This window comes from Oryzias melastigma, linkage group LG3, assembly GCF_002922805.2.
Source record: "Oryzias melastigma strain HK-1 linkage group LG3, ASM292280v2, whole genome shotgun sequence".
Lineage (NCBI taxonomy): Eukaryota > Metazoa > Chordata > Actinopteri > Beloniformes > Adrianichthyidae > Oryzias > Oryzias melastigma.
In genome coordinates this window covers 22,146,781-22,162,037 of record NC_050514.1, presented here as the reverse complement: position 1 = coordinate 22,162,037, position 15,257 = coordinate 22,146,781, and the positions used below count along the sequence as shown (strand labels likewise).

At 38.3% G+C, this 15,257-nt stretch overlaps 2 protein-coding genes across 3 annotated transcripts in view; one reads left to right on the top strand and one right to left on the bottom strand.

Moving 5' to 3' along the window:
* The window catches only part of ush2a (Usher syndrome 2A (autosomal recessive, mild)), a 191,137-nt gene extending 190,140 nt beyond the window's left edge, over positions 1-997 (top strand). The window contains exon 94 of the mRNA XM_024295925.2: positions 33-997. Coding sequence (XP_024151693.1) covers positions 33-122 — 90 coding nt within the window. The 3' untranslated portion in view covers positions 123-997. The remainder of the gene's footprint in view (positions 1-32) is intronic.
* A 46-nt stretch (positions 998-1,043) lies between these two features.
* On the bottom strand, positions 1,044-15,172 carry kctd3 (potassium channel tetramerization domain containing 3). 2 transcript variants are annotated; one of them, XM_036210884.1, is made up of 20 exons: positions 14,667-15,172; positions 14,474-14,572; positions 14,116-14,169; positions 12,289-12,334; positions 11,823-11,896; positions 11,665-11,723; positions 11,142-11,222; positions 10,793-10,915; positions 10,402-10,492; positions 9,521-9,711; positions 9,292-9,407; positions 9,047-9,134; positions 8,679-8,795; positions 8,408-8,578; positions 6,685-6,840; positions 6,431-6,527; positions 6,165-6,358; positions 5,911-6,049; positions 5,187-5,309; positions 1,044-4,751 (listed from the first exon to the last, which is right to left on the bottom strand). In XM_036210884.1, exons 2-20 carry the CDS (start codon positions 14,542-14,544, stop codon positions 4,187-4,189), a joined length of 2,556 nt encoding a protein of 851 aa, XP_036066777.1. In that variant the 5' UTR covers positions 14,545-14,572; positions 14,667-15,172; the 3' UTR covers positions 1,044-4,186. The 2 variants fall into 2 exon arrangements, with proteins under 2 accessions (XP_036066777.1, XP_036066774.1); XM_036210881.1 differs by having other exon boundaries at positions 14,474-14,989; positions 15,099-15,169.
* Positions 15,173-15,257: the final 85 nt, after the last annotated feature.

The following is a 15,257-nucleotide window of genomic DNA, read 5'->3' as shown; positions in this document are numbered from 1 at the left end:
CGATGTCACCCTGAGATCTGTTTTTCTTTCAGTATGTGGAGGAAGACGACTTTGTCGATGCCATCAAGGCCTTAAGTTCTACTAAGAAGGAGCACACCATGTTCAATGACACGCATCTATAGGATATGTTACGGTGCAGACCGGGTTTCAACCCAGACTGTGAAGCAGTGTTATTGTCGTCTTATTGCACGTGTGACTTCTGCTTCAAGCTAAGAGCCTTTACTGTATTAACAGAAAGGATCAAATATGTGTTTACACACGGGAGCTGTGACATGAAAACCTGCAGGATATTAGGAGCTCGTAACATCAAACTGCAGCAACAGCTGAAGAGCATACTGTCAAATTTCAGGATGGGTTATGACTCAATGTGTCTGCTTGCCAACTATTTGTAGTTTTGCTTTTTTTTTTAAGTGCAACTGGCTGAATTGTAGTGGGCTTAATTTAATCTATATTTGTGTTACATGTTTCTAGCATCAGTTGTGATTTAGTTGTTACAGAAAATGTTGCCTTCATGTTGTCATTGTTAGTTTTACTTATTATGCCAAATGTCTTTTTTATTGTTATGATGATGAGAATCACAGATGTGCCGTGTGAGTGTTATGATTATGTATTGGATGTAAAGCCCAGACTGAAGTTTTTGCCTTATTGCATTAATTTACTTAAAATGGGAAGCAGGTTTATAGTGGAACCAAGTTTTTACATGTTATGTTGTGTCGTTTTTCTGTGAGTGTGTCAGTATTAGCTCAGAAATCCATCAATATTAGAGTTCAATCTGTTAAAAAAAATCTAAAGTGTTTTAGCATTTATAAGAAACGTTCATTAGATTCCACAGATGGGGGTAGAAGCAGTATTTAATATAATAAATGTTGGCTTTTGCTGTATTATAATTTTTTTACAATGGCAGTATTATTTATGGTTGTATGATAAAAAGGTTTTATTTATAGATATTTAATTGATCAATTGTTGTGTGTTTGTCATATTATTAAAACATTAAAAAATAACATTTTTTCTTAATGTGTTAATTTAAAAAGAACAAGTCCACATCAAGCTGTCACCATTCTTTATTTCATTAAACTGTAACGGATGTTTTTGTTTTTAAAAGTGACAATGTGAAAGGAAACAGGATTAAGTGAACCATGTTAACACACTTAAAAAAAGAGAAAAAAAGGCACAATAACTTAAAAATATTTGAGTGATTAGTGAGCATCAATTCCATGTTGATATAGTTGTTTATATGTTTGGAGATTTAAATAATGTGCACACAAGATTTCCTATAATCCTAAAAATGGTCAAACTCAGCCGAAATGACTCCTTACAGAAACTCCTGTTCCTGCCATGTCAGTTCAGGACTTCTTTTTGCTTCATTTGTACAACACAGATGTGCCAGCAGCTGTACACAGACTCACACAAACACACAGCGGGGCCGGTGTCTGCGTCAAAACTATACAACCGTAATTTAGTTTTTGCTCCTTTAGGGGACGCGGAGGCAAGTTTGAAATTAACAAACTGGCAGAAACAACTGTGCCCTCACTCAAGGACGCCAATCTGACAAGGGCACTTCCAAACCATTCTCAGCCACATTCACAGCTATTGTCAGCCACGGCGGGAGGGAGAGGCTGTGAACAGAGAGCTTGTGGAGTGATTGTAAGGGACAGTATGGCCCTGAGCTACGTATACAAATGTGCATGCACACACACACGCTTTTATTAAACTCATAAATCACAACGACGACAGACGCCGTCGTAGAGAGGAGACTGTCTGAGCAGGAAGGTTAGTGAAATGAAAGTGTGAGGGGGACAAAAAACAAAAAAGCGCACACGGTGATGCTCAAAAACAAAGCACTTCAAAAAAGGAAAATATTAACAAAACTGTCACTATAAAGCTGTTTAAAAAAAAAAAAAAACCTCATCCTAAAAATATATGTAACTATACATATAAAACAATCTCTTTTGCAATGTTTTGGGTGCTACAACATGCACTTGAATGCACCACGGATGAAAAGTTGGAGATTTGAATTCAAAAGTGGGATAAAAATGAAGTTTGAGAAAGAAAAGTAAAAACGGACAAATCAAAGCTGTAAAGTGCGTGGCTTAATATCATCATCAGTTCTGACAGCAGCTATAAATAATATTAGGATACGAGGCATTTTATACAAACACATTTAAAAAAGAAATGGTATACATGAAAGTTTAAATGGACTGATATGTTTAGTTTATGAACATTAGGATGTAAACATAACTAGAGACAACAAAACAACTGCATTCTGAAAACCATATTAGTATAAACACTAGCAAGTGTTAATTTGTGTAGTGCAAAGGTTAAAGTATTTAGGTCCATCACATGATCACATAAATACAGACTATATATGAACATGTATTTACAAGACAGGTTTTATTTTTTTCCAAAATGCAACAATAACTGATCTGTGTGTTATGAAACTGAAAGATGTTTGGGGGAATTATTGTGTTTAGACCCCAGATTTATGCAAATAAAGCCAAATGAGTGAAAGAGAAAAGTTTACACTATGTGAAATAGTCAAAAACTTTCCCAACTTGAACTTGGCTGCCAAAAAAAAATATTTTAATAGTCAACTAATTACCGATTACCTGTATTTTCCTCTGTAGCATTAAGTTTAGATGGAAAGATACTGATGATCTTTCTTATTAATGTCTCTATAAATACATGTTAACAAATATACATAAATACAGATTCCAGTTTTTGTTGCAGTTTGGAAGCAAACATTTCAGGGACTGAATTCAGTACGTTCACGTAAACACGTCGTCACACACATGAATGCATATTTTTGAACTAAGGTTCATCAGCTGTCAGTACTGTTAGTGCATCCTCCTTTCCATCTGGGTACAAACAGCACCAACATTGTCGCGAATGTTCTGAAGAAATAAACTGAGAAAGATGTTCAACAGCTGCTGGATTTGATCCACTTTGATGCTTGGAGATGAAATACTGCAGATAATGAAGCGCTAAGCTCAAATGTTGATAAACCTTCACAAATTACTTCGACAGTTTTTGGCCTTCATAGAAAACATCCCATTCAGCTGCTTCTGTTTGGTGCTCTGGTTCATGTGGGGAAAAAAAGTTCACATCGTACCAGATCCCTTTTTTCCCCAGACGTTACAAGCTTCCTTACAACTATAGTTTACTAAAACCTGCTGTGAAGATGTTGTATTTTTTCTCCAGTCAAAGTTAGATTAAGGTCCTTTTCCTGTCACTTCACCATCATCTCCACCGTCGCCAACCTTTGGTCACACAATGTTTCAACTAAGACACAAACACGGCTAAGTAAGGCACTGCAACAGCCATGCTGCACTAAACAATACTTATAAAGCCCGCTTTGAGAGGGTTATAGTGATAAAGTGTATTTGCAGGTTCTTTTTATCGAGTGCAGGTTGAAAGTGGCGAACGCTAAAAAAATATTTATCAAAAAATGTAGTGGGATCATGCACGGCATCACTGCAGAATCACTGTAGTTGTCTTTTGAAAGACTATTTCTGCAAATAAATGGGTAAAAACTTGACACTCGGTGTGATTCTGTGTAGTATAAATAAATAAAGTATTGAAGGAAATCGCTAAAAACTATCTCAGAGTATTCTTAGGCAATCCATCAGTGTCTTTCTATGTAACAAACACGTCTGTCTACAGGAGTAAAGGCTTTCAAGTAACTGCTCATTCCTAGCTAAAGTGAAGTGTTTTAGTTAACAACAATTACACATACTGCAATGATCTCTGATTTCAGATCAGTCAGGTCTTCGTCTCATTGGTCAAACATCAAAACTTCTACTTAAATGGAGTAGATGATTTCCTGAAACGGTCAATCTAATAGATGACCTCTGATGTGTTTGGATAACAAATCTTTGTGTGAGTAGCAGCGACACAATCCTTTCATCAGCTCATCAGGACGCAGCATAAACCTAAAAATGCAAACATCAACGCCGAAAAACAGAGATGATCTAAACTCCAAAAGCTGATATGCAGTCAGATATTTTCCTGCTCGGTTTGAGATGTCGTGATATTAGTGTTGAGATGTTCCCCCTTCATGTAGGGATGAGTAAACATGATAGTTTTTAGGTTTGTGGGCTCCCCAAACCAAGACTGGAACTTTTGTTTCTCTTTTAGTTTGTAAATTCAGGCTGAAGTTCAGCCATTGTCTGGGATTGGGGGGGCTCTGTTACAGGCTGCTGTCCTGACTGGAGGCTTCAGCCGCCAGCTTCTTCTGCCGTGGGGAGGTGGAGGCAGTTAGTTTGGTTGGAGAGGGCGAGGCGTTTGCAGATGAGTCGCTGCCTCCACCTTCAGATCCGGATGGAAGGGAAAAGTGGGGAACAGGGGGAGCCCTCTTTCTGCCCAGAAAGCCTCCTTCCAACACTCCTTTCTTCTTCACGCCTCCCTCCGCCTTCACGCCGTCACCTCCAGATCCCCCTGCATCCCCCTCCTCCAGCTGAGCGTGCACTTTTTGCCTGACGTCCCCTCCTGGAACTGGGCTGTCTGGAGGTTGCCGTGGCGATTCATGACTGCCTTCTGCTTTAGTCACCGAAAACCCCCCGACGGTGGAACTGGAGCTTACGCTGTTGGTGCGGGAAGCCCAAAGCTCCATAATTGAGGGTCTCCTCTCAATGTCCTGAGGTCCAAAGTCGCAGAAGGAACGGCGCGCATCAGCAGCCTGGAGGGAGCCTTGGCAGGACGTCTGACCCGTCTGGTCCAGACCTCCCCGACTCAAGCTGAAGTTCTGGAAGTCTCTGTGGGAACATATAACGGGGTTAGTAACTTAACACCAAACATGTTCTTCTTAGGGTGTCAAGTAATTAAATTTTTTTTTTTATTTCCAAAAAGAAGTCAAGATGTGCATTAAGACACCCAGTTGGTCCAATTATATGAGATCCTTGTGGGTTCTGGTTCTGTCCCAGCAGATGTAAAGAATAAATACATAATGTTATTGAAATGTTCTAAATGGAATATCAACTCCTTCAATGCCATATGTCACTAATTCGCAATTTACCATTTAATCCAGGGCTGCACTTACTCAGCATCAGCTTGAAGGAAAAAAAAAAGCAGATTTTTTTTTTTTTTTTTTTAATAAAACTTTAAATAAAGTCAGGCATGAAAGGGTTAAATAACTTAAATTTTAAAATCCAAGCCGTGGAATCTAGGCTTCCTGAAAAGTCCTGCTCCACCTGTAGCTGTGGAAAGACTCGGTCCGGCGAGCTCGAGCCAGCAGGGGGCTCTCTCTGTAGGGCCGCACGGCTCCATAAGTGGCCTGGCTCTCGGGAATGGGCTCCGGTGCCTGTAACTGCAGACTGTGCAGGACAGGAGAGACAGACGGGCAAGGAATGAGCTGTTAATGTTTGCCCTTTGGTTTGCATCACAGAAGATGTTAGACTAGAGCTGAAGTAAGACAGAGATTAAGATTGTGGGGAAACGATCAAAAGCAGGTGAGTAGAGCAAAAACTCTTGAGCCATCTCTGCCAAATCCAAATGGCTGAGTAAGCAAAATTTGACCCAATTGTATGAAGTAAATAATGTCCAATTCAGGCTTCTTTTTTACTGTCAGAATCTGACCTGAATGTTCATTATCCAGAATGCATTTTTATCTATACCAGGTGTGTTTTTCAGACTATGGTCACATATCCCAAAATGCCACGGCGCAGCCACCTAAATGCACATTTTTCAGTAAAATCGGAAGGTGGCCATGCAGCGGGATTTGTAATTGGGAGGCGGCAGTCACATTTTTACCTGTCTAAGTTTATTCAATCAGCGTTCGAACACTGTCTGCAGCTGCCAGGTGTTATAAAGTGATTTGTGTGATCTGGATGTTGAAGAACCTCGAGACTTTGCTAAGAAAAAGCTTTCAACGCATCAGATGAGTGCACAGTGCTGTGTTTGCAGTGTATTTCTAACCTGGAGCAGGACTCTCTGAGCTGTGTGTGGTGCATGACTGATGGGGCGGGGCTAATGTTTGGCGTTGCACAGCGAGAAGTACTCAGGTCACACTGGTCCAGCAGCTGCAGCAGCTCCTCCTCGGTTGGTCCTCCTATATCTACAAATTAAAAAAAACTTAAAATGTAAACTTTTTCGAGGAAAAACTGATGCCTTGAACACTAAAAATGTACACTCCGTGCTGTTTCTGGCAGCTGCCGTCACTCTTTCCTCACCGTCTTTCTTTCTCTCCTCTCCTTTGTTGGCCGTGTCCATCGCCGTGGTCAGATCCCACATTTGGATGCTGCCATTGCCGTGTCCCGTGAACAGATAGCGTCGCGGTCGGGATCCCATCCGACTGGAACCCTCACACTCCCTTACCATGAAGCAAGTGATGGTGGTGCCGTCCACTGACTGCACCTCACAGATCCTAACAGCACACAGACAAATGTGACGCATGGAGACAAAGCGAGTTTAGTCAGGAGGAGAGTATAAATGTTACCTTTTCCCGGTTGAAGAGAGCCTCACAAACAGTTTGTTGGTGATGGGTATGACCTTCTGTATGAAAACCTGTTGGTCATCTCTCTCTCCAAATGGACCTGAAGAGAATATGGGTTCATCTGTAATCAATCAACTTAAGAAAAATATTTAATATTTATGATTTATAAGCAAAACTTTTAGAAAATGTAAAACAAATAGCAGTCGGCTCCCTTATTATTTCCTTTGAATGTGTGTTTGTGCCGTGTTTCCTCTCACCTATATCATTTCCAGAGCAGTAGCTGCCATGACTCTCCGTCTCCTCCAGTGATAGTATTTTAAATGATGCTAAAGGGGTGGATCCCGGTTGGGTTGAAATCATCCCTCTGAACCGGGTCACCGTCCACGTCCGGACATGGTTATTATCTGCACACACTGACAAACACAAACAAAATCCTCTTGAGTCCGTCAGATTTGCTAAGAATAAAATATTTAAAATGGTTTTATACTCAATTTGGTCCAGCTGTAATGTACTGTTCAAAAAAAAAAAAACGTCATCATTTTTGGAATATATTTCAGTTCAAGAGGCATCAAAGCTAATAACTCTGTGTAAAGAAGAAAGATTTAGTCAACTTTTTGTGACACTTTACATTTTCACAAAATGAATGCAAAAGAAAATGTTTTTCAATTTTATATTCATCCCAAGTGCCCAAAAAACTTTCCACACTGCTTTGAACACTACATTTTTCAGTTGTAGCTTGGTACATGTGACAAAAAATATGCAACTTTGTTCTTATTGCTCTTTAAAACCTCTTTAAAATCACCAAATATTTTATTCCATAAATTCTGGAAGGCTAGATAACAAAAATAAAGCTAATCAAAATTCCTGAACAAAAGTACTGTCCGTGGTCCTGAAAAAAAGTTTGTTTTCACAAAATCTAAACTTTTTTTGCTGTTGTTTTTTCCCCACTAAATTTCAATTTAACAAATTTTTAATCAATCAATATTTTTTTTTCCATATTCCAATGGCGTGTTGGGATGTCAAAGCACGCCACCCAAATCTGACTGCTATACCCAAATCTCACAGAGCGACCTCTTGTGGCTCTTCTTGTGAGTGCTGGGAGTTAAGGAAAGCGATCCCATCTCAAACCCAAAAAGACTACAACTGTAATTTAACCATTGTTGCATATTTTTACACAGATGGCTCCCTGTGTTCTGGTTATGTCCGACTGGGAGGATGATCCCAGGGAGAACCTAGGACATACTGAAGGGACTAAGTCTGTTAGCTCCCCAGGGTGCACCTTGGGGTTTCTCTGTCAGAACTGGAAGAAGTTTTTGTAAAGAAGAGACTCCTGCCCCACAGCCCAGCTAGTGATGGACGGATAATCAAAATGTATATACAGTATTTTATGAAAGGGGTGAACAAAACTTCTAAAAATTGTGGAAGTAACAGGAAGCCATAAAACCATGACAGGTGAATATAGCCTAAACTTTTATTTACTTTACGCAAATGGTACAAACCAAAAAATGGTTCAGGCCTCCAATGCCAGTCAACACATATTAAAATTATTTTTATTTAAAGCGATTTGGCTTTCAAAAGAATGAATAGTGCTAAACAGAAAAAGTTTCATTTGATTTGAAAATACTGCACATCTAACAATATTCATTTTCTGCATCACATTGACTTTACAGGACACTTATAATCTAAAAAATAATATTAATATGCCTTTGTTTAAAAACATTTAAAAAATTTTAACTAATCAATAATAGTTTTGCCCTTATAAAATTGTGTTTATAGATTGTCTAAGTTGCATAATAGTTTTTTATCCTGCAGTAACACTCTACTCCCAATAGGGGTGCTACAACTCCATGAATGACTGCCTTTCATTTGTTTACAAGAGTTTGTATTTACAGAGACAGATGTGAAAATGATATGTAATAATATGTTGTGAATCTTTGTGTGAATAAAGTGTACAGTGAGTGTAGTCCCATTCTTCCTCACCTGAGACCAGGTGTTTTTCAGACAGCATGATTTTGGTCACTGGGCTCCTGTGCACTGTGAACGTCTGAAAGAGCTGAGGACCTGATCCGACTGTCTCCGGGTGTTGCACAATCACCCTCACTGCCCCACTGCTGGTTCCATAGGCTATTTCTATCCAGTTCCCACTCACACCTCCAGAGAGACAGAAAAAACACACAATATTCTCACAGTGAGTAACGGATTAGTGAGGAAGTTGAAATGTTGAAGAGTACAAGAGTTCACTGGTATTTACTGGTTTTAGGAGTGAGGTACACGGAGAGTGCTGTGATGGCATCATTTGAAGGGTCGTGGTAGAGCTCTGTCACTAAAAGGTCATTATCCTTCATCCTCAGGGGGAACTTTTGCATGTCTGGGAAAAAAATGAAAAAGTGGTCTCATTCTTGATTTGGTTTGTTTCTTTCAGAGCTAAAAACAACAAATGTAGCTTTTTTTTATTATTGTAGGAATTGAAAAACTAAAGCTATCTTGAATTTTCACAATATTTATTGAAATTCAAATACATTTTAAATCCATTTTCTTATTTTTTTAAACCTTCTAACTGAAAAAAAAATAAGTTGTTGGTGAGTTCTTGACCACACTAATATCATTGTTAGTGTTTACCTATGTAATAGATAGAACCATTATTGCAGCCTAGTAGCAGAAAAGATCCTGCAGTGTCACAACTGGTGATGGGAACCACATCCTGAACCTGAAACGTGATAAAGGGAGGCATAATCAGTTCAGACATTTCTGACATTTTTGTGAAATTACAGAGGAATTCTTTATATTCAACTACATATATTTACATCTGTTTCAAATTTGTATTTCTGTATTGTTTAAATAAATAATAATTCATATCAGTCTACCTGCCAGTGCTGAGTGACGGCATTCCAAACCCCAACCTTTCCTGTGTGACTCGTAGCCACAAGCTGGTTCCCAATGAAGAAAAGGTCATCAACAGGAACGCCGAGGCTGAATACGCCTGACACCGAAAAGGCAAACAAGAACAGTAATGAGCATGTGGGATCAGTAAGTTTATTGGTAAAGTCTAAGAGTTTCTCTGTTATTAAATTCTTTCAAACTCGCTCAACCCACCTATCTCATTCCCGCTGCCTCCATCTTGGATGCTCCAGAGAATAATTCTGCTTTCAGAGGCTGCAGCCACCATCTTATCCTTGTCTCCATGCGGCCCGCCCACCACTTTGGCGTTTAGTGCAATCCGTTCAATGCTCCAGTCAAGGTAAGGGGAAGTAAACACTTGCTGCCACCCTGTTGATTCTTTAATCCTATATTCACGCAAAATAATAATAATAAAAAAAAATATTTGGCTTTATTTTTCATGTGTTAAACTTTACAAAACACATTAATCAGTCAAGAAGTCCTTAAGGAATTGAGAGAAATTAGACTATCAAAAAGAAAAAAATATATAAACGCACAACTTGAAATGGCACCGACTTAACACTAACTACGAATAAAAAAATGACTGCTACAAATACAAATCTTGAAAGAATACACAGCAATCGCCTGGTACATACACAAAAAACAACATCTATCCACACATCAGAGTTACGAGTGCACAAGTGGTCGTGAGACTTCTTTCACATCTTCAGATTTGAGTGTAGATGATGCGTTTAAATGCTGCTGAAATGCTGGGTCATCAGAGTTTTTTTAGCAGGCAATTTGAACTTAGACCTTTTTATTTTATCTTAATTATCTGGGCATATTTGTTTAAGAAAGTAGAAAACAAATGTCATATTGTTACTAGGTATTCACAATCAAACCTCAAAGAAGCTGATGAGGAAACTCTGATGACCCAGCATTCTAGCAGCACTTAAACACATCATCTTCACACAAATCTTAAAACATGAAAGGAGTCTCACAAACATTAGGAAAATATGAGTTACAAATCAAGAATTACGGCACACACAAATTCATTGAGTCTAATTTCTATAAATATTAAAAGATTCCCACAGTACCTGTAACAGATGACAAAGTGAGCATAAGCTGCCACTATCCAGTTGTGGTGTCCTGCTATAATCAACACCTTCCTTGGGTCAATGACAGGAGCTGCACACGAACACAAAACAGACCAATTCTGCACTTTTACTGAACGTATGTAGGAAATCTGTTCATAACTTGACCATTATTCATCCTCTATGTAATTTACTACAAGCTATTACACTCTAATGATTCATTGAAATCAGCTGCTGCGTGTCTGTAGTCTCAACACGCATGATTAGGTTCTCTAAATTGTGTATGAAGAAATTCTGACAATGACAAAGAGTTCAGAACACTGTAAAATAGAAAAAATAAAATACAACCCCTCTACCTTTGATCTAAACATGAAAATTATGTCAAGTCCCTTACCCAGTTTGATGGTATCTTCAGCACCAGGAAGAGACGCAACTCGGGAAAAACTCTCTGCTCCACTCGGACCTGGACGCTCGTTAGAGGACGCTGAAGCAGGGCTGGACTTTCGCGCTGGCACGGCTGTCAAAACCAAGAGTCAAGACGTGTATTGTCATATACACAGCAATTCTATGCAATTAAATTCTTGCTTAGGATTTCACAAAGCCAGGAAAAAATATGAAAAGAAATAGGACAAAGATTAAAAACGAGATTTAAAACATTATAATGATATAAGAGCGTTACTCAATTTTTTTTTCCCTGTTGAAACACAGTTTTATGTTCTTTTTGTCCCGCCCCCTCACTTTACCTGGCGGTGGCAGGTAACCATGGAAGAGGACACTACCACATGAGGAACGGTCCAATTCCTCACACAGCAGCAGGCGTCGCACTGAATGCATGTGAGATCACAAACACATTCATTAGTTAGTTAAGCATGACCAGAAATACATCTTTACATTAGATCAACTTACGTAGTTTGTTTTTTTGTACTTTCTATTGAATTAATCAGTTTTCAAAGAAAGGTGATTGTTTTTTTTTGTAAATGTTTTATTTATGAAAATTTGTGAGCAAGAAAAGGAAGTTTCAGCTCTGAAACAGGATGTAAAACATGTACATGGAACTAAAAGTATATTGCTAGAGTTGTAAAGTTGTTTTGAGGCTCAAGCAATATTTCATTTCTCCAGGACAACTACTATTTGTATTTTCAGACAAATTATGACATAGAATTCAAATCAGTTTTATTTTAAAGAAGCACTTCAAAGTATCAATTCATTATTTAAGTGAGTGTGCTGCTGACTGTTTCTGTGTGAACATTTCGCCCACCAACACACCTAAGGGAGTGATTCCATAGAATTCTGCCTCATGTCTCAGGACGCTGATATTAACGCCTCTGCAGCAAAAGAGAAAGAAATCAAAACACAGATTAGCTAAAACTTGATGCAACAAAACCCTGTTAGGAACATTTTCTAAAGCTGGTAAGACTTCTCACCTTAGATCCAGTTCCTTCGTTCTCAGAAAATTGAGAATCGGGGCAAAAGCTGTTGGGTCCCTGTCGATAAATATCTGAAAGTAAAATAATCAAAATATTGTTAACAACTGAGGATTTGTCACCAAAAAATACATAAATACAGATTTTTTTAATGAATGTTGGAGCTACATTTTTTTCAGTTATTGGACATCATTGGTTAACTAATTCCTAGTATTTCACAGCCCTAGTACTGTTAAAAAACAAAGAAAACATATCAATATTTATCTAAGATTGCCTTTTTGTGTTTGCAACTTTTGAATTGAGAATCAATTCCGAATCAAACTCCCACCCCAAGAATCAGAATAGAATAGAAATGTGAGACCCAAGATTCCAATCCCTAAATAAACCCCTTTTGTTTGCCTTTATTCAGTTCGTCTGGACCAAAGTGAGCTTAATTGCAGAATAGGAAGCAGCAAAGGCAACTCACAGCTCCAGTTTCATCTCGAAGAGTGGAAATCCTTCCACTAAGTAAACTGTAAAACAGACACACATACAGATACTCAGTTATTCAAGCATCTTTTGATTACAAACATTTTAAAATGTCACCAAAAAATGCTGTAACTAAAACTCATCATCATTATTATTAAGTTGTTGTTTTTTTAATGATTAATTGACAATATACAAATTGCTGACAGCTCGGAGCAGAGACTGACAAACCGCAGACAGGTGCACTGGCAGACGTTCGACAGGCGTTTCCACTTGGTCAGCTGTTGTTAAACTGAGCTGAGAGGAGTGTTTGACTTAGTCACAAATGTGGTATCCAACCAAGCCCTATCAGCTGTCTCTTCATGGAGTTAGAATAACATTTCTATAACTAGCTGTACTGTTGAGTGTTGGATGTGATCATTAGAGGAACATCTTTTTGAAATGATGATAATTTCAGTTCACAGTGAATTTAGAGAGAAATACAAATAGGATTTTATTGCAGTAATTGAAAAAAATATCATTTATGCAGTGGAGCATATAACTAATTGTTAAGCTTCTCTTGTATTAGCCTTATAATATCCCTGATATTATTATCCACAGGACTGACAAAAGTGTGATGAGAAAAAAAGTTTTTTGTTTTTTTTTTAATAAACCATCTATGTTTTAAATATCAGAAAACAATGAATTCAAAAGATTTTTTTGTAAAATGCTCATATTTTAGGGCTGCCACGATTAGTCGACTAACCGACGACTAATCGACTATTAAAATAGTCAACGACTAATTTAATAGTCGATTAGTCGTTGACTATTTTAGTCGTTATATTATATATTATATTATAAAGAATAAGAGTATAGTAAAGTTGAAAGTTATAACAGCATTATGCTAGCTTTTTGGAATATTTTGGCATTTATTAAGATTTTTTAGGCTATTTTGGAGTTAAGCTAATATTTCAGCAGCATGCTAGCTGTTTCGACTAAATCCGGCTTTTTTCTGTTTTTTAAGCTAATTTGTAGTCAACTAACCCGAAAAAATAATCGGTGATTAGTTGACTATTAAAATAATCGTTTGTGGCACCACTATCATATTTAACAGGATTAAATTAGTGAAATCAATGATGTAATGTTTGCCATTAAAAAAAAAAAAAAAAAAAGTAGCGAGGGTTGTCCGAATTGATTTTAAAATCTAGGGTACAAGATAGTCCTACACTGGTATAAATAGCTTTTTAGTAGTTAGGGAGTAGGGAGAGAATTCGGACATAGCCATAGTTTCTGCAGAGTGGCAGTACTTCATCAGAAATTCCCCTATGAGTTGTGGGTGGGACTGTTGGTGTGAAGTAAGCCTACCCTGATGTCCCATCATCCCTTTGTTTACATTCTGTTCCACTAGCTTTCAGCCCCAACCTAACATTACCAGTGCAATGAAAATGTTGAGCAATATTGGAGCTATGCAGCAGCAGTTTTGTGACAGATAGCAGTACAGACGAGGCAAACAAAGATGTACATGGATCTATTTGCTTGCAAGGGGATGCATCGGAATGGAATAGAGCTTTTTTCTGTGTTTTCTTTTTTTTCTGCTTCTGATTCACAGCTATTTTAATAAAGAAATGTTTAGAAATGCAATTTTAAGCTTTAATTTTCTTTATATGTGTCCACCATCATGAGAAAACATCTTAAAACAATCGAAACATGACTTTCATTGATGTGGAACTTTTAAAAAGACATTACAAGAGCTACAACAGAAAGTAAAAAAATTAAGCACAGAGTGGATTGCAGACAATAAGCATCTTTGACTTGCACAGATGTAAAGAGCTGATAATATTTCACCAACCTAGAGAAGAAAGAGTCTGGGATCCACATCAGAGTCTGTCTGGATGTGCTGAACCTGCAATGCAAAGTCATTATAATCTTATTACTGCAGACATGAGCTCACAACTCGTGCAATATGTCACCGTAAAGCCGTGTGTGCATCTTTGCATGCTGACCATCAGTTGTGATGTCACACTGACTGATGTTACTATAACTAGATGATAGGGGGTCCTGCAGAGATGGTACACTGTGTACACATTCATATTTGAAGCTATTTCATGGGGACTAAAGCGACAAATTAGGTGAATTATGTTACTTGCACGATAATTAACAAATACTCGCGTTTCCAAAAGATATTGTTGAAATGTGGAAGCACCTACCTTGACCCACCGACATTTAACTGGATGATTTCTCCCACTCCGGGTGGTGAAGTGTTGTCATTCGTGGCCATGACGACTGATATGAACCCCTAAGTCTTTCTACAAAAAGGAAAATGATCTGATATGGCAGTTGCTGTGACGGAGGCTAGCTTGCTAACGCTCCTCTTCCATCTCAGCTGATGTCCCGACTCACCAGCTTCAGCCTCTCCTTCCTCGTCCAGCCGTCCATAAAGTATCCACTACACACGGCGTATGTGTGTGGAACAGCCACGGCATCGTCCAACATTCACATAATGGACGAAAAGACAACAAAGGGGTCTTTATTTCTTCAGAACATGTCTTGTTTTTTATTCAAAAAGCAGCAACGCCTTCATTATTTCCCCGTAGGCTCGCTTGCATCACTGCCCCGCATGTAAATCTTTGGGTATCAGCTTGCACACAGTGTATGACGTGAAGCGAAGGCAAAACGTACGTAAAGCAGCCAAGATGCTTCCCCTCTGGTAACTTCCTGTTTTGCTGAAACAAATTGGTGAGCTTTACATTTCTATTTTTAAGGACATATGCGTTCACTAAAACTTGAAAGACAAGTTCCTTATACATTTTGAAACAATTTTTCAGTTCCTACCGTACGCGTGGATTTCAAAGGTGTCACTAACACGACGACAAAAAAGGTACATAGAAGAACTACATGTAAGTGTTTAGGGCGAGTTACATAAACGTAACTGTTGCAGCTTCTTAGTTGCCCCCCCCCCCCTAGAAAAATAATGTTCTATTTTCGTGCTAT